The following is a 23,580-nucleotide window of genomic DNA, read 5'->3' on the forward strand; positions in this document are numbered from 1 at the left end:
CATGAAGTATGTGAAGTAAAAATATAGGTACAGTAGAGCATGCCCCAGGTAAAAACATTCATGCTTCCTTCCTTATTCCCAGCATATACATCACAATATGTACTGGGAATAGAGGAAAGAAGAAATCGTGAGGGTCAGAAAAGAGATGAAAAAGATTAAACACTTAAGCGAAGGAGTGGATTTTATTCATTAAACAGAGAAGTTGTTTTTGCCATTGCTGCATGAAGAATGAGATTCGCTATTAATGAAGATGTATTTGCAATGTAATTTTGTTAACTTTTCAATTATCATTGTTGGCATCAAGATTATGAATAAGAAACAGACATGTTTAGATTGCAGGATTTTTTAAAAAAGAGAATTATCAGGAATCTTTGGTCTATGTTGTTGAAATGTTCTATAGTGTAAATGATTTACTGCTTTTCTTTTTGCATATTCCTCTTCAGCATACACTTTGTGTGTAGGAAAAATAATCTCCTATTGTATCACATTTTGAATGGTCTTTGAGTTGTACTGAGACTACGGCATACTTAGAGCAGAACGACTAAAAACAAGGTGACTGAAGTTAGTAATGTAACCAACATTGATCCATTTGATTTCACTAGGTATGCTCTATGTATGTCTACATGCAAGGCCTTTTTCACTCTGCACAGTTACAATGCTGTAATTCCACTTTAACTGCAATAGCTACACCTATGGAACCCTGGGGTTTGTAGTTTGGTGAGGAACTAGGGTTCTTTGGCTGAGAATTATAAATTGCAACTCTCAGGCTTCCATACCAACTGTCTGAAATACCGCCTGTCTTGATTCCAGTGTCCAACTCCTCCCTGTTAGTTAGGCTCAAGTCCAAGATTGCCAATCCTTTTATTTCCCTCCACCTTTTGAAAGAGGAATTTATTTGCAATGGACATCAGAAATTTATTGGAGAGATTATGCTTAGCATAGTTAGTCTTTCAGCAAATATCAGGATAATTGAAGTCCCCCATAATTAAGGCGCTTTATAAATAAAGCTAATAATAATAATAATAATAATAATAATAATAATAATTCTTGCATGTGGGGCATTTCTCAGATTGGTTCAAAAGAAGAGGTTGTTTATCTGTAACTGTGGTCCTTCAAATGGTAGTCTGTGCCCTCATACAATGCACCTTAACATCCCTGCTTTTAGGTCCCTGCGAGTTTAAATGTAGATGTTGAAACTGAGGGGAAAGTAGTTGGTGATCTTGAACATATGCTTATCATCCACCACCTTGGGTTGGTTTGGTGGTCTGTAGTAAATTCCTTCCACAATGTAGATCTGATTTCTTTCTCCATTTATTTTTACAATAGTGCTCTCAACTGGTCCAGTCTGATCACTCATGTGGATTTCTGTAAACTAGGGATTAGCAAAGTACACACCTGGGTCCAGATGTGGTCTTCCAATGATGTTTTTGTGGCCCTTGACTCCTCCAGAATCCCAAGATAGACCTTTTCCTAGCCAAAAAGAAAGGGTGAATTGCTGCTCCTGAAAGCCTCTAGGAACTGCAATTTATATTTTGAATAGGTCGCAAGACCTCCCTGTACTGTTTAACTTTTTTTTAAAATCCATATTGTAGAACCTAAAGTTCTCAAACTCTGGCAGATTTGATAGTTTTGTGCATTCATTATTTCATAGTCCATGTATACCATGAAGATTTCTAGGGTATAAAGGTAGCTCCCAAACTTTCTGTAGTGCCTACCCTCTCTTAACAAATGCCTTGATCCAGAAAACTTTAAAAAAATCATTCTCCTTGATCCTCCTCAACTAAAATACAAATGCCTAAAACACAAACAGGGGAAATAATACAAGGGAGTACATGTGGCTTCTCACTTACAACTTGTAGTTATCTCTAATTTCTACTCCCTCAAATTCATAATACAATGGACCCTTGTTATCCGCTGAGGTTTGGCTCCAGGAATCCCCATGAATAACAAAATCCATGTAAGCTCAAGTCCCATTAAATACAATGGCATAGCAAAATTGTCTCTCTTATATAAAATGGAAAAATCAAGGTTTGATACTTGAAATTTATACTTTTTGAATGTTTTCAAGCCATGGATGCTTGAATCTGTGTATAAAAAATCTGTGTATAAGGAGGGCCAACCGTAAAAAACTGTAGAGGTATGCTAATAATAATTACTCCAACATTACATTCTACTCAGTAATACATTCTATTTTATTTAAACCTTTGAACTTGGATGTGAATATAGATCTCCAGTCCACGTAGGCTGATCTATTTATTTCAGAAGAGTAATCACATTGCTTTGTGGAGATGTAGTTCAATATTACTGGATGTAAAATTTCATATGCAATTAAAATTCCTTCATCTAGTATCAGCAGGGGCCAAAGTCTGAGAATTATTCAGTAAAAATAATTAATCTCAATGGCAAGATGAATCTGTTATAAGCCTATTGTTGAATAACATTTCAGCCCCTTTAATGTGAGCCTCTGACAACCAGGACAATTTTGAAATTACGATTTTTTAAATTATCTATCCAAGGACTCTGGGATTCTAGGGTTCAAAACTCCAGTTAGTCTTGGAAACTTACTGGGTAACCTTGGACAATTCACACTTTCCACCTCAGAAGAAGGCAATGGCAAACCTCCTCAGAACAGGTCTTGCCAACAAAACCCCATGACAGTTTCACCTTAGGCTTTATGTAAGTCAGAAATTACTTGAAGGCACACAAGAGCAGCAGCGGCAACAACAACAGATTCTTCATTATTCCAAAATTTGATTTGCTGTGATGGCTCCTCACTTTCAGCATGATGGCACTCGCATTCTAAAAAAATAAAATAACCTATGAAAATGTCAGCCCATATTATCTGGCAAAATTGCTTGTTCCAAAATTTGAATGATATGATATCTGATTGTTGCATGCTGCAAATCCAATCCAGTACCTTATAGTACTGGTACTATCCTGTACTGTTTAATATAAAAACATGCCCATATTTTACAACCAAAAGTTCTCAAATTCTGGCAGCTATAAGAAAAATGCTTAAGAATCTGGATGGTGAACTCATAAACTCACAGTCTAAGCTTGGGCAGGACTGTGAGGTCAATACTGAGAGCCAGTGTGGCCAGAAAATTACTCATCTAAGCTATGGAGTAAGATATGCTGTTGGAGCTAGAAGTATGGGTTTCTGACTAAACTGCTTAAACAACCAGGTAGGACTTGAAAGTACCCATATTGGGGTTGCTTGACTTTCTTCCCTAATAATAATAATAATAATAATTTGTTTTAATTATATACCGCTACTCCAAAGATCATAGCGGTGAACAGCAAGTAAGCTAATTAGCAAGTAAGCTAAGGAGCCAAGCTGAATATTTCTCAAATTTTATTGGATGGTACCTTTCATACCCTTAGAAGAAGTGATGCAATCCTTCTGGATGTTTTATGACACAGGATCCCCTCACAGATGAATCTGGTAGAAACACAAATTAAAATGAAAAACCAGACTCATTCCCCTCCTTTTCTTGATTTCATTGTCTTTTCCACTCTTTCATTGTTTCTTTTCCACTCTTTTGTGATGTTTTCTCATTCTTCTGAACAAGTTAGGAGGGAATTTATTTTGCTACATGACTTCATGATGTTTGGTGTTGATTTACAGCAACAAAAATATAATTTAATGCAAGCCTTTTGCCCTTTCTCCAAGTTTCCAATTTGGCTCAAGATAAATCATCTAATTCCCTTGACTATGGGCTGGAAACAAAGTTACACTCAATAAATTTCTCGAGATTTTCTCCATACATGCACTTTTCCAACAATCTTTCTCATGAAAGCAACTACAATACTAAAATGTGTTTCACATATAATTTAAAATATTTAAAAGAGTTTACAAAGTCGTATTATTAAGGAAAAGTACTCAATAAATGCAGTGATGGAACTGGTGAACTGTGGCTTGTCATTTCAGTAGTATTCTTTTATACAAAAAATGCCATGTAATTCCATAGCATATGCATATGTCCCTTCTCTAGCTTCTGGTCTTTATGCTATGTTAAATTGGCTATATTTTGGCTTCAATATAATTTTCTCTATAATAAGAAAGACAAGAAATATTATCTCTTTCTAAAATAAAATAAAAAGTGAATCTTTTATGCTTTCATGGGATTTTTGAGCACTCTTGGTCCAAACATTTGAATTGTCTCCAATGCTCAGTTCTTTCTGGATAGCTGTAAGTAGTGAGATGAAGTGTGCATACAGAAAGAGAGCGAGAGACTCAGACTACAGGCCATCAGTATTGGCTATTGGGAATCAAAAATGTTTTTTGTGTGATTCTGTGCAAATATACTTCCCCATTCTATACAAACATTGTGTCTTAGAAGCATGACATCTCTGTAACTGTCCCAATCCTTCCCTATAAAGACCTCAGCCAAACATGGCCATTTCCATGTGTCAGATAGCGGAGAATTGAGCAGGGATGTATCCAGCTATATGCCTACTGGATGCACTCCAGTAGGCATTTGCAGAGACCTCTGGTTATCATTGAAAGTTCTCGGCAGTGCTACCCTTGTTGGGTGTCCCTACTAGCAATGCCAATGTCTCCTTGAAAATTTGGGGAAATTATAATTCAAAAAGAGGCCTGCAAGAGATTGGTAACTTGTGAGGATCTTTTCACTTGTGTATACCAGTACTAACTGCCAAGAGAACTCCAGTTCCTGGTAAAAAACATATTTTATTTGGAAATATACAAGCGTACACACAAACATACATGAAATGCGACAAGTTTAAGAATCATACAAGGCTATCAGAATGAAAAGCTTTAGAGGTTGGATAGAAGGAATTTAGGGTTTAAGAAAGCTAATAGTTACCAATCCTGGAGAGAGCATACTATTGCTTCTTTTGCTCCCACCTTCAAGAGGAAATGCAAAGAGCATGGAGAGTTGTGAGGTGTTCAGCAAAATCCATCATCACTTGTCCTTTTTCCTGGATGGCAGGGGGTTGGACTGGATGGCCCTTGTGGTCTCTTCCAACTGTATGATTCTATGATTCTATGATTCTATCTAGGTCTGACACATGTTCTCCAGACAGCATGACTTCTACATAGGTACTTCTGCAGGACACTGTGGCCTCAAAGCTTGCCTAATGCTAGATATTAATCATGGAACCCCATATCCAGCGAAAGAGGTATATGGCATGCTAACAACAGATGAAGTCCTTGCAAAATGTCCACTACAAGAAATAGCTGGACATGTTCCTATTCCTCCTCCTTTCTCTAACAATATGGAAATTGATATGGTGTAGGGGCTATACTTCTTACAAGGTGAGTTTCGTAAGGAATGTGGTCATTGTATGATCACAACAGAATTCAAACCTGTACAAAAATCACAAAAATGAGTTATAATGTTGTAAATCTAATCTATACCATTGTAATTCACTAACAGGGTGCCAGCCAAGATATTACATTTTCCCAAATATTTTCAAGGTACATAAAGAGGAACTTCCTGAAGAACACAAACTATCTGGGCTATTATGTTCATCCTGAGTGTAGTTGCTTTACCCTAGAGGCTTAAATTTAAGATTTTAATTTAGCATAATCATATGCAAAGTATCTCTATGAATTAATATTCCATGATATGCCGTAATATATAGGCACCACCAAAACTGTCAATAGCAAATATGCTCTGTGGTATATTGTCTTCCCCAGTAAGAGATCTGATTCTAACCAGTTAATCAAATAACAGGGCAAGTCTCAGTTATCTTGATCAATGCCAGAACGGAAGGCTCAGAAATAAAGCACAAAAGATCATCTGCATTTAAAAAAATGTTAATTTTTGAAGAATCACTAGTTACTTCTTAAAGATATGGTAGCTCTGTTTTTAAATGAGCAGAACTTTTTCCAATGGTCCCAAACAAGTGCTTTAAATCTAATGTTCTAACAGATTGCCAAACCAAGCCACACATGCTGAATAGCTAGAACGACACATATTTTGTAAACAGGAAATTCTGACTGCTGAAAAGTGTTGTGGAGAAATATCAGATTACTGTGACCCTTATTTGGCAATGTGGGGAACATAAAAAGATACATATGCAAATAATGGCCAAAATACAAAAAAATTGTTTAAAATGATTAAAATGGCTCTATCACATATGCAAAATTTAATGAATGGTTCAGAAATATCGAGAGGAAAATCTTCTACCAGTTCTCTCATAAGGATACCACTCCATCTCAACATCATCTTATTTTGCACTTTTAAAACTTTTCAGTTTTTCTCAGAGCTATTTTTAATCTATTACCTTCTAAGAAGAAATGGTCCATTCTGCTTAAAGCCTTGTTGGCCCTATGCTACATTTTATTAATTTTTATTTCATTATTTGATATGCAAAAATAATAAATGCCAAGAGAACCTGGACATACTCACTCACTTCAGATAGCATGACTATAAGACTGGCAAGCAAAGTGGATAAATTTGAATAAAGTTGTTTATACCATCAACAGATGTAGATTTTCCTCCCTAGAAGATGGAAACAAACTCCTTTACTCTACACCTGATAATGTCTAATTGGGTTTTTGCTGTCACTGCCCTAGAAATGGACCACAGAGCAAACACAAGGATCAGAGAAGATGACAGTACTGAAGCCAGTGCTGATTCTGCTAGACATTTGTTCTCAGATCTCTTGATGGCAGAAAGTTATAATCTTCTTCATCAAGAGGGGCTTGATGGAGTTGCCTTCTTCCCTCCTTCCTGAACCCTACCTGTTTTGATGGGACCATTCCTTTTACAGTTTCAAATTTACAATTAAAAGTTGGTATGGCCTTCCCCTTCAATATTACTGCAAGTTAGTTAGAAAACTACCCATTAGCTGTGTCTTGTCCATGTAGTTCAGGGGAGGGCCTTGGTGGGCATCCAGATGTTTTAACTGACAACTCACAGATGCCCTATCCAACTGAGCCAGTGATAACGGATTTATGCATGTTGCAGTTCAAATATGTCCTCTCTCTCTCTCTCTCTCTCTCTCTCTGTGTGTGTGTGTGTGTGTGTGTCAATAAATTTGTGGAAAATTTAAGCTGGAATTCATTAGTGGCCATTTTAGAGACTATACTTATTGTTGATATCCCAAGGGTATTATGCATCCCTGCTTACCCTTTGCTGCCTTTTAGGGTTCTCACATTTTGATATCTCATCTTTGGAGAGATTGAGCTTTCTGGAACAATAATGCTTTCCCAGGCATGTGGACACCCAAGTAAACAAAACTATCAAATCTAAGGTTCTGTATCCTTCCCCCAAATATTCTGCATTTCCTTTTGAAACCTGAGACACAGGAGCTCTTTGCACCTAAACCAGCCTCTCTGTCTATCCCCTGTTGTGATCCCACCCCAACTTCTGCAGCTTCCCTTCCAGGGCCATCCAATCCCATCACTGCTTTTGATAAAACCATCAACCAGGATGAAATCCTACAGTAGATTCCTGAGACAAGCAATTCAACCTTTCTTACCTGACTAGAGAGCCATTGTCTTGGGCTAAGGTATAGATAGGTCCTAAAAACTTAATCATGGTGCACACAGCCCAGCCCACATACACACTCTATGTATGTTCTGTGTTACTCTTAGACCCCCACCAGTCTGAGTCATTCCAGCCTTCCACAATCTTTTCTTCAGATAAATATAACCCCATTGCAACCCTTAAACACTCTACTATCCCCTTTCACTTTTCATTTTGGTTAGTTCTGTATGCTGTGTGAGTGTGTGTTTGAACTGATATCTTGTGCTGTGTTTGCACTTTGCAAATCTAAATAAACACACCTTAATTTACCAAGAATCTTAAGTCCTCCCAGTTAGTTATATAGTTATATACTGCTGCTTCCCAGTCTAAAGGTTACCCAGGCCTCTTGCAAAGCCAATTTCCACAACATTTAAATTATCACTGACAGCTGGTGGGGATCCCCATTCCCCCCATCTGTTCTTTAGGTAACAAGGGTGAGCATGCACAAATGCTATGACTAGCCCTCTGAGCAGATGCTGCAAGTAGTCATCTATTTCAGAAACGTGTTTTGTCAGCTTGTGTAACACAGGTTTTTCCTGGCCTTTCACAGGATGAAGGTTCCTGGCTGAATATGAAGACAGGGATCTATGCAGGAAACTAAATATCTCTTTATAATGCCCTGAATATTAGCCTGTATTCCAATATAAGGGGGGAAGACTGCCTGCACAACCATTGGTGCTCCTTTCTTGGCTGTGACGCTCCTGGGCCTCTCAGATGATTTCACTCTGATAGAAGCCACAGAGGTAATGGCAGCATTGTTCCCTGCTGTTGAACACTAAACATTCAAACAAGCATTGATTCCATTATGCAGCTAGAGCATTCTCCCACTGAGTTTGGACCAGAAAGTAGGTGAGATCTATCACAACCTCTACAACTGGTCTATTTATAATCACACACTGTTAAAATCCATTGGCTTACATTTAATCATTGCTAACTCCCTGGGTTCTTCCATCACTCTCATTGTCTGACAAAGTAAAGTGGAGGAGTTGTCCTCTAGGGAGAGAGAGAGACAGAAACCTAGGCCCCATTCATATTGACCTTTTTGCGCTGAAAGGAACTGGGAAGATTCGGTCCCCTCCCCCCTCCGAATCTTTCCGGAAGCAAGTGCTCACTACCTCGCAGTGTATTTTAACCCGGAATGCCCTCTTGGAAAAATCGGGTTTAAAATGAAGGCGCCAGGCTGTCAATCAAATTTAGTTCTGCGTGATGTTTCTTGCACCCATTGGGCAATCGGAAGTGTGCTTCCCCCCCCCCCCTTTAAAAAAAACAGGTGCCAGTATGCGCAGATTTTGTCAAATTTAAAAACCTCCTGTGTGTGTGTTGTGGGTATTTGGGTCACTGCAGGTTATGGATCTTCCCTTAGCCCCGTTTTCAACCCCAAAAGTCAATCTAATACCATCTCAGCATCCTGCATCCTCCCTCTTTGCCACCCCAGAATGTCTAATAATAATAATAATAATAATAATAATAATAATAATAATAACTGTCACCTCGGAATGCCAGAAATGCCATGCATCCTTTGCTTTCCCTCAGCTACCCCTGAATTCCTTACAGACAGTAGCAAAAGCATTGTATCAATTTGCCAAATTGGAAAGAGAAACATTTGTAACATTCGCAAAGGAAAAAAGCCTCCTGTAAAGTGCCTTGCTGGAAGCAAGGAAATGAAAGGGAAAGTGAACAGGCAGCCAGGCACATTCTATCTATATATCTATCTACCTGAAGCAAAAAACATGTGCATAGTCTGTCAAAAATAATTTTTAAAAAATAAAAAAGAGAGAGAAAGCTACCTGGTGCGAAAGAGAGGCTTGTTTTGTTTGTGCACTCCCTCTGACCTGCCCTGAATTGACCCCTCGTTTGGCTCCTTCCTCCTCCTCCTGATCCTCCTATGTCCCTGATTCTCTTGGCACCCTTTGGCTCCTTCCTTCTCCTCCTGCTCCTGCTCCGTACTGCCCTCCATGGCCCCCTTCCTCCCCCCGGCTTCTTCATCCTCCTCCTCCGTCACTCTTGCCACCCTTTCTCCAGTTCCGCCCTCTGCCCTCCCTCTGACTACCCTTTGCATCCCCCGTCAGTCACCCCGATTACCCTTTTTTGCATCCTTCCTCTGGCTCCTCCCTCCCTCCTCCTCCTCCTCTTCTTCCTCCTTCACCCCAATGAGGGGAGGGAATGCTCTGCCCACTGCCCTCCCTCGGACCTAAATCCCTCCTCTGAACTTGCCCGGATCATGATCGGGGGCAAGTTCATATTCGCCAAACCCAGTTTTTTTTAAAAAGATACAGCTTTTGCCCCGATTCCAAAAGACCCACACAAAGGGGCATTTGCCATGAAACGTTTGTGGAAGCCTCTGATTCACTTGTGGGAGATTCGTGGTGAATATGAACTTCACATGCAAGAATCGGTTCCTGATCTGGGGTAAAAAGTAGTCTGAATGGCCCCTTCCCTAGGTACTTTGTTCACCACCACCTCTTAGTGACTACTGTATAGATTGTTAATTTTATCTACTACATAAGTTCTTCTAAACTTTGCAAACAATAAATGATGGCATCATCTGTCTTGGAAACAGGTAGAAATAGATTTCAAGATCTTAAAACTAGGATGATGCAGCCAGACTTCAAATATCTCTATGTTTGAAGAATGCCATCTAGTGGCTAGAATAAGTTAGACTCAAAAACATTTTTATCAACTGCATACTGTATATGTATCTGTTAAACTATTACTGCATTTGGCCTGTCATTTTGTGAATCAGAAACTAAGAAGGATTACCTAATTCTTGATTATGCATTCAAATGTTTTGCCTTCTTCTCAAGGTTGTTACTTTTCTAGAGACTTTGAAAACTCAGGAACTTTTCCATTTCCACAGAAATATTGAGTAAATCCTTATTTCTGCTTATGTGATTTTTCTGAGCCTATTTGACACAAAGCCAGTCTGAAAAAAGAATGTGCTTCAATAGGGTCCTCTTCCTTTCCCAGGAAGGTTTAAGTAAAATAAAATGTCAGCTATTAGGAATATACCAGAGCCACATATGCTGATTTGTTGACAGAGGAAAGCTGCTTCATGCCAGCCTGCAAGCTTTATGAAAATGGGTGGCCTTATTTTTCTCTTGAGTTGAGGAGAGGAAGTGAAATTATTATATAGCCTTAGGATATTGAGCCTCATATGACTAATATTTAGATGGAAAAATATGATGAAGACATGACTCTAAGGCTACAATGCTGTGTATACCTACATGAGAGCAAGCCTCACTGAATCCAATGAGACATGCTTCTGAGTAGACATGCAAATAGAGTCAGTATGATAATGGTCTGAGTCTGGATACAGAACTCTGGGAGATCAGAGTTCAAATCCCTTCTCAGCCACAGAAACCCACTTGTAGATAGATGCCCTATTCTCTTATCCTAAGGGTAAGGCAAGGGCAAACTCCATCTGAATAAATCTTGCCAAGATAACCATATGGCAGGTTCACCATGTCAAGAGCTGACTTGAAGATACTTAAGAACAATAATAACAACTAAAAATAAAGAAATAACACCATGTTATTTGTGCTGGAACAGTTGCTACAGAGACCATTAAAGTCTCTGAGGCTGCATCTGCATTGCAGAAATAATCTGCTTTAACACCAGTTGAACTGCCATGGCTCAATGCTATTGGATTTGGGAATTGTAGTTTATTGTAGTGTGGGAATGTATTTGAAGGCATATAACAACAACAACAACATGCATACAATTGCACGATGAAACTACTTTGATATTCAAGTTTTCAAGTTAATAAAATAAACCAGACTTTTCAGTTTATGGAGACATATTTAACAAAAATACAAAATTACTGGAGGAGGTTTCCAGACTTTTTTTGGGAGGGCCTGGTGCTGTCTACATGTAGATGACACTCCCCCCCTTCCTTTTCATATAATTTTGGAGACGTTTTGGTTTTAAATCAGTGTCTGGCATCAGTAATTGACTGAATGAGGGCAAACAAACTGAAGCTTGATCCAGACAAGACAAGAGTATTACTGATCAGTAAAAAAATGTAACCCTGAGAAAAAGGATTCAGTTTATGCTAGATGGGGTGACATTCCTCCTGATGCAGCTTCACAAGTTGGGGGTACTTCTGGTCACTCAGTTTTCATTGGTGGCGGCCACTTTTAAAGCTATTGCCCTAGCTATCCCTATCCCTATAGATGTCTGACCTGGCCACAGTGAGACATGTAATAATTATATTTTGTTCAGACTTCTCTAATATACTATACCTGAGACTGCCTATCAGGAGTGTTTGGAAACTTCAGCTGATCCAAACAGCTGTAAGGTGTAAGAAAGGGTCGTACCACCCACTCCCACGTGCTGCTATCCAAATAAAAATTAGGTTACCCATGTTGTTGTTGTTGTGTGCCCTCAAGTCATTTCCAATTTATGGAGACCCTAAGGTGAACCTATCATGGAATTTTCTTGGCAAGTTCCTGCAGAGGGAGTTTGCCATTCTCATCCTCTGAAGCTGAGATAATGGGACGTTCCCAAAGTCACCCAGTGGGTTTTTTATCCTTGAGTGGGGAATCAAACCCTGGTCTCCTGAGTCCAACACTCAAACCATTATACCATGCTGTCATTGGTAGCCATGTCAGCTACTTAATGTGTTTTAATACTGGCATAGTTCCTAATAATGCATTTAGAGCCATCTAAATGTAGGATAGCAATTAATTAGTACAATAGACCAACATTTCCCTTGTATTTGAAGATCATTACAATCAGTCAGTCTGGAAATTCATTGTTTATCACAAAACCCTAACTTCCAATACTGCTTGATTTGCTATTTCATTATAAAGACTGTGTGGCATCTATATCTAGAAAAGAATTACTGTTTGCTAAACAAAATAAGTTAGATCCTACCCTTAAAATGTGCATGCATGGTAATAAAGTCAATATCCCAGACACTAAAGGGTCAGTATGCTATTTTACAACTTGAATAACAATGTCATGAAGTCTGACTACCCTGCAACTGATTTGAGCTAAAAACAGAAACATAGTCACTTTATATCCAAGTTTCAGCAAGTGTCTTGTGGCCTCAAAAAATACTTCAAAGTTAATGCCTAAAGCGTCTATCTACCCCCAAAGGTTTAAATCAGCATTAAAAGTCTGTTCTGTTAAATGATTAATCCTGCAGTTGGAAACGTTATTGATGACACAAAGAAATGAAACTTTATTTCTATACTGCTCTTTTGTCATTTGATCTGTCCTCATAGAGCTTTAAAGTGAGAGTTTTGGCCCATTTTATTTCAAACGTGCTTTTTTTGGCAACACCAGTAATAAATGGCTTGTTTTTGAGTGTACTTTTGATTCAATACCATAACTATTCTTCATTGGTGTATAGGACCATGTCACTTTAATTACATAATCTGTTTTTTTTAACTCAAAAAAAAAAAATCCATCCTATTTATATGCTTCTGTTTCTTTAAAGTATTCTTGCTGGAGGTTTTCCTTTCCAGCATTGATAAAACAGAGGGCTTCAGCAATGTCTGTGAAAAACAAATTTGTTACATTATTTTAATCTTGTCCATTCTTCATTTTTTTGATAGTGGTATAGTATCATTTCTGTCACTCAGCATTTGCAATCTGAGACAACTGCTTTGCTAGCATGCCTGATCCTGATTTATATGTGACCCCCTGCATTGTGCATGCCCAAATATACCTTTTTCTGCAGACAAACTATTAAATATTCGTCTACAATATATTTGTTTACATCTAAGTTTGTTGTTGTTGTGTGCCTTCAAGTCATTTCCAACTTATGGCAACCCTAAAGCGAACTTATGATGTTTTCTTGGCATGTTTCTTCAGAAGTAGTTTTCCATTGCCATCCTCTGAGGCAGAAAGATTGTGGCTTCTCCAAGGTCATTTAAACCACTACATGATGCTGGCTCTTAAATTCTTTTCCCCCTCTCAAAAAAGGCAATGGAAAGTATTTATTTATTTCATTTTTTTTTTTTTGGCTATCTTTCTCCCAGAGTGAGACTCACCCTCTGAAGAAACATGCCAAGACCCCTTAGGGTTGCTGTAAGTCAGAAATGACTTGAAGGCACACAACAACTATATATACAGTCAGTTCTCTGTAACCATGGGTTCTTTATCTATGGATTCAAACATCCATGGTTTGAAAATATATTTTTTTAAATATATAAATTCCAAAAAGCAAATCTTTATTCTGCCATTTTATATAAGGGACACCATTTTACTATGCCATCGTGTTTAACAGGACTTGAGCATCCATGGATTTCGGTATCCACGGGGGCTGTCATGTAATCAAACCTCTGTGCATACCAAGGGGCCACTGTATATGTATATGTGTGTGTATACACACACACACACACACACACACACACACACACACACACACACACTATAAAATATACTAAACTGTAAACTGTGGTTGTATAGCTTTAGGTATCGGGGAAAGGCTCATACAATTATACATTTATAGGTATCTGGGAGAAAGACAAACTTAGAATGAATCCACCTGGTTCTTCTCTCTCAAGTGAACCTTCCCTCTCCAACTGTCACAACTGTCATGGAGACGGTACTCCCCTACCTGCCCCATGCTGATTCCATTCTGGAGGAAGGGCCTCCCTCTTGATAAACAGCTCTTTAGGCCCAGTTGCCAAAACACAAACTTAGCTGTTTCTTTATCACACCTTCCTTTTTTTAATTGACATTTCCACAGTAGCAGGTTTTAATATGATGGTAGCTTAAGAAACTGTGCACCAAAATGGCGGCTACATTATATGATAATGAGAACCTCAAGGGCAAAAAGGTGAGTAATTCGAATCCTCTGCAAGGAAGCTCTTTCTTCATTTTGTCTTTCCATTGCCAGTCTCTTCTGAAAGATAGTAGAGCAGGAAAGATGGGAATGGGAAGATGGGAATGGATCCCATAATTCAGACCTTGGGAATTTACTTTTAAGAAGTAATTAGTTCTCATAGTTCTGTATCTTGCCTTATTTGGAATAACTTTCAGCTTATTTGCCATCATCCATACTAAAACAGCCTCCAGATGCCTGTTCAAGAGAACCAGAATGCCACAAGGTGATACAAGAGGTTCTCAAAATGAACATCTGGGATTACCTTTCTACACAGAACCTGGGGGAATAACATTATTTTCTAAGCCAAACCTGGAAAGGTAGTCTGTATGATTATTTAACTGATGGTATCAAAACAGCTGAGCTATCCAAGAGAACGTAATACTCCATCATCCATTTCTTGGCATAAATCATTCATCAGATCAACAACGAAATTACCTGTCCTAGATCCAAGACATCTATTAGACTGGAAAGGATACAAATGACTGATCTCTTCTGAAATACCTGATCTTGAGACCCCACAACTCTACCTGGATTTGTTAAAAAATGATAAATAGAAAATTGGTGGGTAGTATATAAAATAATAAATTCCAAGATAGCTTTTGCTAGCAAGTATATGACCACTAGTTCCATGAGGACAGGGAGAATTACATCTCCGCAGGCTCTATGGACTGTCTTTTCTCCATTACTTCATCTTATTTACTCAGGATTAGAAGAGATTTGTTAGACATCCATCTCTGCACAAGATAAAGACAAAAATTTAATAGCTGAGAGCTAGATCACAATGTTTGTATCTACATTTTACCCTTCTATCTTCCAGAAGCCAGTATAGCCCCAAGGCATTTACTTTCTTTTTCATAAAAATGTTGTAATGCAGGTACTGAAGCTAAATGAAGTAACAAGGTTAAGAACTAGACTGTAATATCAAGCCATCTAAAAATAGATAAAGAAATAGATTCTCTATTTCTCCCTTCTACTTTCATATATACAAACAGATTTTCTTTGATTACAGTTCAATGTAATTGTTTGATTATAGTTCAGTTATATCTGACACACTTGACAATCTATTTTCAGATTTTAGAAGAACAGTTGAAGGTATGTGGCTTTAGGACAGATAAAGAAGTCACAGATTTGTACCTTGGTGGAAAGTAAGTACAAGAGTTTGTTAGTTTGATCAATGCTTGTTTAACCTGTCCCCAAATTATTGACTAACACTTTTATATGGGTTAAGTGGAAAGCTCATTTGTTAAAATCTTTAACTATAGAAAAACATAAATTCATTTTCATTACTGTGAATATTAAAACATTTTTCTTGTTTCTTAAAAAATTGTAAGGTATAGATCCATTGTTTAGTTTTTCTTATATTGATCCAGTGTTGCTCCATGTTAAGCCTCTTTATCCTAAACTTCAAAATTTAACAAATAATGCAACATTAATGTTTTAATCTAGAATAGGAAATATGAAGTCATGCAAAACCCCACCTAGCAAGTTTTTTTTGTGGTTTTTCGGGCTATGTGGCCTTGTTCTAGAAGATTTTCTTCCTGACATTTGCCAGCATCTGTGGCTGGCATCTTCAGAGAATGCTTGCCTTGAAAAAAGTGGGTGTATATCTCTGTCTGTCTGTCTGTCTGTCTACATACATATACACACACACACACACTGGGTGAGCCTGTGAATACTGGAGTGATTTGCATGTGTCTTGTTCTGTGCTGATGGCAGGCCTCAGGCTGGGAGGCTAATGCAAAAGAGGATTAGTGTCTGCTAATTGGTGATCATTATCTGCTGGGAAAGCCCCTGACTCTGAGTGGTTTCTCATTTGCATTTGCTGAGTCCTCATTTTGCTATTCCTCAGGACTGGTAGCCAAATTTTGTTCACTTTAAGGGTTTCTTCTTTCTGGTTGAAATTATCCAGATGTTTGTGGATTTCAATGGCTTCCCTATGCATCCTGACATGGTAGTGGTTGGCATGGTCCAGAATTTCAGTGTTTTCAAACAGTATTTTATGCCCAGGATGGTTTGCAGCATGTTCTACTACCCACCTAGCAAATTTGTCTGTACCACAGATGACTTTTTCTCGCCCCACTTTTCATTGTTCTTATGATTTCCATTTTTGTGGCCAGGTATATGCTTTTTTATGCTTTTAAAGTATGCTGGAGGTAACTGGTAAGGGAAATGTGACAGGCAAAGACAGTCCCTTGTTCCTCCTTAGACTGGCTCTCAGTCTCACCTTAATGAAAAGTCTTGCTCCTATCCTTTCCTCAGCATTATCTCCTACCTACCTCTCTCAGCCTCTGAGGATGGCAACGGCAAACCCTCTCTGAAGAAACCTGCCAAGAAAACGATAGGTTTGCCTTAGGGTCACAATGTCAAAAATAACTTGAAGGCACACAACAACAAACCCTCATCAGACACCCCCTTTGTGTCAGAGGTCTAGGAACCCCAATGCTTACTCCAATGTCCAGTATAGTTGCTAGTATGTTTCTGAATAATATACCACACAGAAGTCTTATTGATTACAATCACCCCTTCATATCCACAGATTCAAACATCCATGGTCTGAATATATTTTTTAAAAAAATATAAATTCCAAAAAGGGCAATTTTATTTTGCCATTTTATATAAGAAACACCATTTTACCATGCCATTGCATTTAATGGAACTTAAACATTCTTGGATTTTGGTATCCACAGGGGATCCTGGAACCAAACCCCAGTGGATACCAAGGGCCTAATGTATATGAAAACAAATGGTGACTTTTATTATAGTAACAGATAGAAAATGCCCTAATCAAGTTCTAACTCAACAACCCTTTAGTTAAATCAGGTGTCAGTTCTCTAGCTGATTATATAAAAATTAGATCCCCTTCAGATACTACTTCCTCTGAGACTTTTTTCACATCACAACAAACAACCCCAGCCTCTCCCTTCTGAATGTGCTGGCTTGGACCACATTTAAACTTCTCCCTGGGGTTCCTTTTTGCCTCTCTCTTTTAAATGGACAGGTTTTTATTTTATTTTATTTTCAAAGAATTATTACCCATCCTGCCCCATAAGTCCTATTGATAGTTACCCTAAGATCAGCTAGAGCAGAATCCCACTTTTCCTTAGCTCAGCTTTCTTACATTGTTTACTACAGATCCACTGCTACAACCTGACACCCGAAATCTGAGTTTCTTCAGCTCTTCTTCTCCATCTTCCCAGTGCCAGTACTGCTAAAACAAACATACAGATAGACAAAGGATGAAGAGGAAAATAGGGCAATGAATGGGCATTAAAAGACTTTGTAAAAAGGAGGTGCCCTTGTATTTCATTTGGAACCAAGCCAGTTGGAGCATTGCCTTGACAGAATGTGAAAAATACTTTGTTTTCCATCCTGACCACCATTTCTGACTTAGAGGGACCCTATCATTGAGTTTTCTTGGCAAGTTTCTTCAGAGGGGATTTGCCATTGCCATCCTCTGAGGCTGAGAGATTGTGACTTGCCCAGGATCACCCAGTGGATGCTAATGGCAACTTCAGTGGCAGCAGTGGAAGAAGGGAGATCCAGTGGATGTATAAAGCAGTGAAGCACTTAATCCCTGCAAATTTCCTACCCCAGCCAATGTGGTATTGCCAATTTATTTGGTGATTTCTATAAGTAAGAGTTCAGTTTTAATATGACATATACACAACCAGGAAAAAAAATCACGTGGAAATGCCTTATGCTGTCAAATTCAATGAATTCCTTCTTGATTAACCTAGTAAGCATATGATTTCCAAGTAAGAGTTGTTTATCTTGCTTTATAATTTTTGGTCAAAAATAATTTATTGAATATGATTAACAGAGCAGAGAAAGCCATGTTGTCCATAAAAAAAAATCCAACATTTATATTGTGGCAATATATTTTGATAAAACAAAAGCAGACAAGTCCCAGAGGTTTTCATTCCTCTAAACCAAGAGTTACTAGTTGAAGAACATGACACTCAAATCCTGATTTTCTGTTGATGGAATGAGTCTGGAACAAAAATGTTTTACCATTAATGCATAAACTGCAACTGTCCCTATTTGGCAGGTACAGCCCTGATTAATCCTCTGTCATTCCACTTTTGAGCTGCTTTTAAAAAGTCAGTTTCCTTTTCCTCCTCCTCCTCCTCACACTCTCCTCCTTCATCCTTAGCTTGCTTAAATTGCTGCAAACTTGAGATCAAAGTTTGCACTCACCTCAGCAGAGGGAGAAGCAATTGAAGAAATTTGTCCTTCTTAGCAGGCTCAGGCAAAAGCAAGCTGCTGAAGCCTCTCCTATCTTGTATGTTCTTCTTCATTAATAACCTTTGCCATCTTGACCACATTCTGATGTTGCTTGGAGACATGTGTCTCTGTTTTTATCTGTGAAATGTTGGAGGGTATGTTAATGTCTTTGCAGTAACATTGCCAGTACTACCAGTGAAGCATAGGAAATTCTTCTTCACAAATCTGTCATGTTAAGGAAACTGATTAGTTTAGCATTAAATAGGGGGGGAAATCCTGGAGGCCCCAGAAATCTTAGTTTATAAAGAACATGCAGAGACTAAACACAATGCACAAAGAGTGGGGTTAAAAATGGTTAGAATTGAATTTAAAATGGAATAAATTAAATGCCTTTGAGCACAATCCTCTGATGAGTTTCTCCAGATTTGTCCCATTGATTTTAGTGGGCTGTCTCAAGAGTAAGCTGTTTGAGAATTGCAGTCTGATCATCAAAAGAATCATGCAAGGCCTGCAGGTACAGAAAAAAATGAAACCAATTTAAATTATGTTTCTACTCTTGAAGAAGAAAAATGACACACTTTCTGTGTGGGAAGATAGGAATTTTTTCTTTTTGTCATCTGCAGCATGCCCCTGTGTTACAAATAAAACTACTCTAGGAATGACACTTCTGTGTGTCAAAACTAGTGATGTGGCATATTATGTAATCCCTGACCTATTTGCCAAATGCCATTTCCAAAATAGAAATGTGAAGATTCCTCTTGGGCAAAATCCCACCACTGTGACCAGATGTATGGGTCTTTACACTTAATTCACCAAATGGGAAGTCATCACTGTATTCACTGCAAATACTTTCCTGATCCCCACATCTACCACATGCAAGGACTTCCTTCTGTCCCGCCTTGTGTGACTCCAACTTTGAACTTTACCATGATTCATATGTTGGAGGCCCAGGTAACTAGATGTTCGTAACAGGGACTGCCAACAAGATACTGATTAACTAACTAATGACAAAAACCCTCAAGCCCTCAGTCTAAATGGGGGCTGTGGAACTATGCCTTCTTCAACTGGATAGTAAACTATCATCAAACCATCACTTAAAAACCGGGCTTCATTGGAAGCTGGTCATCACAGTTTCCCAATGTGGAAAAAACAGGGAAACATATTCGTATGATGATTCCTGGTTTACTCATGCTGTGAGGAGAAGAATGAAGAGGCTGTATTGCACATAAAAGTCTTGGACATTTTTTGGCTTATTGAGCAAAGCTATAATTGCCCATACAGGGCTACCAGCAATAGGCTTCTTCACCAAAAATGAGCTAAGAATTAGGAGGGGGGAGGTACTTAAATTCATTTATTTAGTGCCAGTGATATTCTGATATTCTGAAAAGTGCTTTTATGTGAAGTATTATGGTATAATATCTAAGTGGTATTGTTGTTGTTGTTGTTGTTTGTATCCTGCTCGTTTCCCAGGACTGGGACTCAGAGCAGCTTCACAATATTAAAAAACAATACAATTAAAAACATAGAAAAGAGGTACATTAAAAGGAATTAAATTATTACGGTGTTAAAATAGATAACTATTAAAAGAACAAAATTCATTTTAAAAAGATAAAACAGTATAAAACATTTTAAAATGAAACAACATCCCAGGCCATTTACAGCTATTCTGTTTTAAAAGTCTGTCTAAACAGATAGGTCTTAGCTTGCTGGTGGAAGGCTGACAAGGATAGAGCCATTCTGGTGTCCCTGGGAAGGGAGTTCCAGATCTAGGGGCAGCCACCAAGAAGGCCCTCTCTCATGTCTCCACCAACCATGCTTGTGATGGGGGTGGGATGGAGAGAAGGGCCTCTCTAGAGGATCTCAGGGCCCAGGCCAGTTTATTCAAGGAGATATAGTCTGCCACCAGCATGGACTTGAGCCATATAGGTAGAGATCATAACGAGCACTTTGTATTGTGCCTGGGAACAAATTGGCAGCCAGTGGAGCTGTTTCAATAGGGGCATTGTGTGGTCTCTGTAACCTGCCCCAGTTAACAGCCTGGCTGCAGCTCTTTGAACCAGCTGAAGTTTCTGAACACTCTTCAAAGGCAGCCCTACATAGATCCCGTTACAGTAGCCCAAATGAGATGCAATCAAGGAATGTACCACTGAAGCCAGATCTGGCATCTCAAGCAACAAAAGCAGCTGAACACAAGCTTTAAATAAAACAAATTAAATAAAAATAAATAAATTAAATATCCTTCTGGTGGGGCTTCCTCTTTCTCATCTCCTTCCTTTAATTTCTGTCCAGCATTCAGCTGCACACGTCATCAGTTCTGCTCACCCCTTTGACCATATTTCTCCTTTATTGTCATGCCTTTATTGGCTCCCCATCCCTTTCCGTATTTGCAAATTGCTGTTGATGACTTTTAAAGCTCTGCATAGGCTGGTCCCTCCTTATTTATCGGAGCTTCTTTTCCCTTACCTTCCCATTTGCTCCCTCTATTCTGGGAATCAAGGACTGTTGTCCCAGCCAAGAATTTTCTTTTCTCCATCCAGGATCTGCCCCTTTTCACTGCCCGCTCCTCACTCATGGAACCTCCTTCCCTCCCAAGCACAGCTCATCACCTCTTTACCTAGCTTTGAAGCTGAATTAAAGACAACACTGTTTAGGGAAGAGTCCTCAGACATGACTTGATTGTTATCGTAGGTTTATTTTTTATTTGTTGCTTGCTATATTTTATTATTTAATGTTAATATGTACTAATATGTATTGTGTTAAATTAATATTTTGTAGAAAGTACTCCTTAGGCAGGTTTATTTTATTTTATTTTATTTTTAACTGATTGTATGTACAGCTCTGTGTAAATTTACAGCACTCTATAAATAAAGCCTAATAATGATAATGATAATAAAAATAATCATAATCATAATAACAATGTGCAAAGGCACTCCTGGTCACTGCAGAGACATGGGCCTCCAGATTCAAAGCTGAGTCCAAGAGTACTTGCAAACTGGAAACCTGTGTCTTCAGGGGGAGTGTAACCCCATCTAACACAGGCTGGATCCCTTTTCCCTATTCTGCTTTCCAACTGACCAGGAGCACTTCTGTCTTGCCTGGATTAAGTTTCAATTTGTTTGCCCTCATCCAGTCCATTACTGATGACAGACACTGGTTTAGGACTAGGACAGCCTCCTTGGATTGAGGTGGAAAGGAGTAGTAAAGTTGAGTTCGAACTGTATTAGATACTGAAGTTATATACATTTTGTTCCAGAGGATTAAAAGAAGTTCCTGATTTATCACGATTTCATATGCTAACATACTTGTGGCTAAATAATAATAAGGTAAGAAAAATAATAATGTTTGCTTGTGTTTCTACTTTTGGCTGGATTCTTGGGGTGGGGAGAAGTAAAAATATTAAAGAAGTCCTGGATCAGTTGTGTGGGATGTGTGGTTCTCCAGATTTTGGTGGCGAATAAGGGACTGTACAGACCACCCCTAAGAGGAAGCCTGCAGCAGCCCCTTTAAGTGGCAGATTGGGGTTGCGGCAATCACACACCATGGCCCCAATCTTTCCTTTCTGTGGTGCAAAAAGAAGCTACAAAAAACGCTCCTTTCTGCACTATGGAAAGGGCACCATAGCTGCCAGTGCCACAGCTTTTTAGTGCTCCATCATATAGATACAGCGCCAGAGAAGCACCGTGACACTGCCCACCATGTGGTGCAGTGCGCAGTGTCATGCTGGCCTGGGGGTGGAGTCAGGGCATTTGCCTTAACGGCCAGTCTGTACACCTTCTAACTTCCATGAGTCCTGTGTGGGGAATCATGAGAGCTGCAAATAAACAACATCTGGAACATTACAGGTTCCTGTGTCAATCCTTGAGTTGATTAAATTTACTATGGAAATGCCAAAATGTACTGTCCGGTTGAATGTATTTTAATTTTCCATTAATTTAAAGAAAAGCATTGCTCCCAAAAATCCTCTGAGAATAAGAGGGCAATTTTGCCACATTCTCCCAGCCCCGGCCAATTTATACAGAGTAGAGGTCTTTTATTAAACTTCTAGTTCAATCAGTGTTGTTAAAAAAGGTCTCTCTTGGTCCTAAAATGGCCCCAAAAGGCCTAAAACATGGTGAAAATGACCCCATTCCTCCTAGAGGCTATTTGGGGACAAAATATTTTTAAATTATCATTTCTTGGGAGGGTTTCAGGTCTCCTGGAGGGCTAATGTGGCCCCTAGCCTTCCCCAGTTACTCACTTGATTTAAATCCACAACGCCTGTAGATAGGTATAAGATATTCCTCACCAATATAATGACATAATAGTACTATTCATCTTCTCACCTTTTAGATTCAAGATCTGGCTTTCTTGAAGCACAACTGTTTCTTGGCAGAACTATACCTCAACAACAATGAGATCAGAAATATAGCAGGTACTGCATTAACATTATTTCTCTTGAATTGGGTCTCTTGGAATACAGAGGTGGTATCAGGATCTTGCCCTTCCCAGTAGACTCAGGGGAAAGCAAACCGTTGCAGCCTCTCCTAGCTTATTTGTTCTTCCCCATTAATAACCTCTTCTGTCTTGATCTGATATTTCTTGGTCATGTGTGTCCTGATTTTCATCTGAGAAATGTTAGAGGGGATGAGATTTTCATTTGGAGAGGGCCTTTTTTGGTGGGTGCTCCCAAACTTTGGAATTCCCACTCTAGAGAGGTCAGGATGGCCTCCTCCTTCTGATGGCAGGTCAAAACATTGCTGTGCCAGAAGGATTGGGCTTTTAATACTGCACAATTTTATTGTTAAGGTTGGTATACTATATGCAGTCTTTTAATGTATATTAATATTTTTAATGTTTCATGTTTTAACTCTGTGAATTGTTTAATTACTTTTAAAAACAAATAACAAAGGTTTTAACATGTGGACATATATACATTTTAACATACATGCTTTTATTGATTTTGCAGTGTGTTTAATTTGTACAGTATTGTTTTAAATATATTGTTAGCCACTTTGAGTGTCATTATTAGAGGAGAAG

The 23,580-nt window shown here is 38.7% G+C and overlaps 1 protein-coding gene across 1 annotated transcript in view; it reads left to right on the top strand.

Moving 5' to 3' along the window:
• Positions 1-14,062: 14,062 nt before the first annotated feature.
• The window catches only part of LRRC72 (leucine rich repeat containing 72), a 22,835-nt gene continuing 13,317 nt past the window's right edge, over positions 14,063-23,580 (top strand). The window contains exons 1-4 of the mRNA XM_042471600.1: positions 14,063-14,292; positions 15,412-15,485; positions 21,818-21,887; positions 22,894-22,975. Of these exons, the coding sequence (XP_042327534.1) occupies positions 14,248-14,292; positions 15,412-15,485; positions 21,818-21,887; positions 22,894-22,975 (271 nt within the window). The 5' untranslated portion in view covers positions 14,063-14,247. The remainder of the gene's footprint in view (positions 14,293-15,411; positions 15,486-21,817; positions 21,888-22,893; positions 22,976-23,580) is intronic.

Source organism: Sceloporus undulatus, chromosome 6 (genome assembly GCF_019175285.1).
Source record: "Sceloporus undulatus isolate JIND9_A2432 ecotype Alabama chromosome 6, SceUnd_v1.1, whole genome shotgun sequence".
Lineage (NCBI taxonomy): Eukaryota > Metazoa > Chordata > Lepidosauria > Squamata > Phrynosomatidae > Sceloporus > Sceloporus undulatus.